The following is a 3188-nucleotide window of genomic DNA, read 5'->3' on the forward strand; positions in this document are numbered from 1 at the left end:
CATCTGCCCAACTTCTGGCCAGTCTATCATGGGGGCTCAGGAGGGGCAGGAGACCCAGCTATAGGGCCGGACACTTCCCACAGCTTCCCTAGCCTTGGGATGTTTGGGGGGGGGGGGTGCGGTGGAGGGGCAGGAACACCAACCAGTCCTGAGCTGGGGCTGGGAAGAGCAGGGACAAAAATAACCCAGTACAGGCTCCTGCCAAGGCCAGAAATAGCGTAGTGACAAGTGCCTTGTAACACCCTGGGTGAGCAGCAGAGGGGGAGGCTGAGCTGAGGAGGGCCCAGCCTCACACCAGGTCCTGGCCTCGCCGAGGGGCCCACACCACGTCCACACTACATACCATATCACACTGCCCGTGTGCACACAAGCGGTGTGGGACCCCAGGGACCACATCTCAGGACAGGGAATCCGGAGAGATGCTAAACTTGGGCTTGGCCTTGGCCACAGCCACGCTGCGCTTGCGCAGGGGCCCACGGGCAGAAGCGAGGGTCAGGGCGTCCAGCAGGCTGTGGTCCTCATCAAGCTGGCGGGCTGTGCAGAGTGGTGTGGGCACTTTGATGGTGTTGCCAAACTTGGAGTAGTCCACAGAGTAGCGGCCGTCCTCCTCGGCCACAATGGGGACAAAGCGCTGGCCCCACAGGATCTCATCAGCTAGGTAGGAGGTGCGGGCCTGGGTGGTGATGCCCGTGGTTTCCACCACGCCTTCCAGGATGACGATGATCTCAAGGTCCTGATGGTGGTGCAGGTCACTGGGCGCCAGGTCATAGAGTGGACTGTTGGCATCAATGGCGTGGTAGATGATGAGGGGAGCCACCAGGAAGATGCTGTTGCCACCCACGCCGTTCTCCATGGGGATTTCCACCTGGTGGAGGGGCACCACCTCGCCCTCGGGGCTGGTGGTCTTGCGCACCACCTGCATGCGGATGGTGGCACTGATGATCATGCTCTTTCGGAGGTCGCCCACACGCAGCATGAAGCAGAGGCGGCTGTGGCGCAAGGCGATGACTGCATGCTTGCTGAAGATGAGGGTCTCGGCCCGCCGGTGGGCCTGAGCAGTCTTCATGAAGATGCAGCCCAGCATGATGGCGTTGATCATGAGCCCCACGATGTTCTGCACAATGAGGATTAGGATGGCCAGCGGGCACTCCTCGGTCACCATGCGCCCGCCAAAACCAATGGTCACCTGGACCTCAATGGAGAAAAGGAAGGCGGATGAAAAGGAGTGGATGCTGGTGACACAGGGCACAGCGGAGCCCTCATCAGGGGCCAGGTCGCCGTGGGCAAAGGCGATGAGCCACCATGCCATGGCGAAGAGCAGCCAGCTGCACAGGAAGGACATGGTGAAGATGAGCAATGTGTGCGGCCACTTGAGGTCCACCAGCGTGGTGAACACGTCCTGCAGGAAGCGGCCCTGCTCCCGGATGTTCTTGTGGGCCACGTTGCAGTTGCCGTTCTTGGACACGAAGCGGGCCCTCCGCTCACGGGCACGGTACCGGGGTTCTGCAGGGTCCTCTGCTAGCCGTGTCAGCACATACTCCTCAGGGATGATGCCCTTGCGGGACAGCATGGCTCCAGCGACCACCAGGGAGAGGCTTCCCCCATGGGGGGTGCCCCCCGACCAAATCTAGGGCCTCACTGTGGGGTTCCCTCCCTGGGCACAATTCCACTCTGGGACCACCTCAGTCTGTGCTGGCCTCACTTCTGAGATGCCTCCCCAACTAGCCTCATCCTCACCACCACCTGGCCCCTGCTTCACTTCTTTACTCCAGCCTCACACCTCAGCCCACCTGCCCATTGCCTAGTGAGACCCCTACCTGTTTTCCACCCGGCCCTGGATCCCAGCTCAACTCTCCTCCACCGGCTGACCTCCCTGGGCGTCCCCCTAAGAACTCTTCTCCCCACCCAGCCTTCCTTCTCAACCCACCTCCCTCACCTCGGAACGTCCCACCTCTGGATCTTACCAACTGGCCAGACCTCACACAACCCCCACCGTGTCTCCCATCTCACCCATTTCTGCCCCCGGCCCCCCTGCCAGTCCCAGTTTCATATCCTGACCACCCTCAATCTCACCTCCAGGGATGCCCCCTTTTTCTTACCCCACCCCCGTAGCGCTCTCGCCGCTCTTCAAATCCCCCTCCAGCTCTCGTCCTTTCTGTCTCCTTGGGATCCTGTGCCCTCCAGAGCCACCACCCCACCCGGCTCAACTCCGGATCCCCTCGCCCCCGGCGCGACCCGGCGGGGCTCCCGCGGAGTCACGGCCTCCGGCCCCCAGCCGCCCGCCCGCCGGCGCCGCGCCCCCGCCCGCGCGCCGCCCGCCCCGCCCGCCGCCGCCGCGGCACCTGCTCCTGCTCCTCAAGCCGCAGCCGCCGCCTCCCCGCCCCCTCCTGCGCCCGGGCGCTCACGGCGGGCCACGCTCCGTCCGTCTGTCAGTCTGCTGGTCCGCGGGACCAACCTGTGCTAGGTGGCGGTAGAAGATCGAGGGCTGGGGGCGCCCGAGGAGTAGAGTGGGGGCCGGGGCCGCCAGGGGGAGCCCGATCTGTTCCTGAGCGGAGAGGGGCGGGCGCGGGCGCTGGCTCCTCCCCTCGCCATTCACCTCCCCTCTGCCCTCCTCCTCCGGTCGCGCAGCCCGGCCTCGGGGGTTTGCCCAATCAGATGCACCAAAGAGGCTCCTCCCGCCTGCAGTCTATGAAATTAGGGCGGGGGGGAAGGCGTAGTGAAGGGAGTCGTGACCCGCCCTCCCAGTCTGGGGACCGCAGTCCCTGTCTCCTTCCCCAATTTTCTCATCCTCAGTGGGGTCAATATCCGCCTCTCGCGCAGCGCCAGGCTTTGCGGGTTCCCAGCGAAAGGAGACACTGAGGGGCGACGTCACCAGCCCGGTGACTGGGGGAGATTAGGTGGCCCGAGAACTTCTCAACTGACCGCTAAGAAGAAAGAGGTCTCTGGGGATGCTCATGGTCCCTTCCGAGTCATGGATCCTTTGAGAATCTGATGAAAGTCGCGGACTCTCTCCCCAGAGAAAAATGTACCTTCGTAGGTGTAGAAACACAGTTTACCGCCCACAGGGGATGGTAGGTGCTGCAGCCCGGAACCCTGGCTGGTTGCGTCTTCTCAATCGTGACCAGCCCCGACCCCACCTCTGTGTTGTAAAGAGGGTGTGAGCCACTGGCACTCGGTTTACACCTCCT

The 3188-nt window shown here is 63.5% G+C and overlaps 1 protein-coding gene across 1 annotated transcript; it reads right to left on the minus strand.

Moving 5' to 3' along the window:
• Positions 1–397: 397 nt before the first annotated feature.
• On the minus strand, positions 398–1725 carry KCNJ11 (potassium inwardly rectifying channel subfamily J member 11). The gene is given in 1 exon segment (NM_001257071.2): positions 398–1725. A coding segment is annotated over 1 exon segment (1173 nt). The 5' UTR covers positions 1571–1725.
• Positions 1726–3188: the final 1463 nt, after the last annotated feature.

Source organism: Equus caballus, chromosome 7 (assembly GCF_041296265.1).
Source record: "Equus caballus isolate H_3958 breed thoroughbred chromosome 7, TB-T2T, whole genome shotgun sequence".
Taxonomy (NCBI): domain Eukaryota; kingdom Metazoa; phylum Chordata; class Mammalia; order Perissodactyla; family Equidae; genus Equus; species Equus caballus.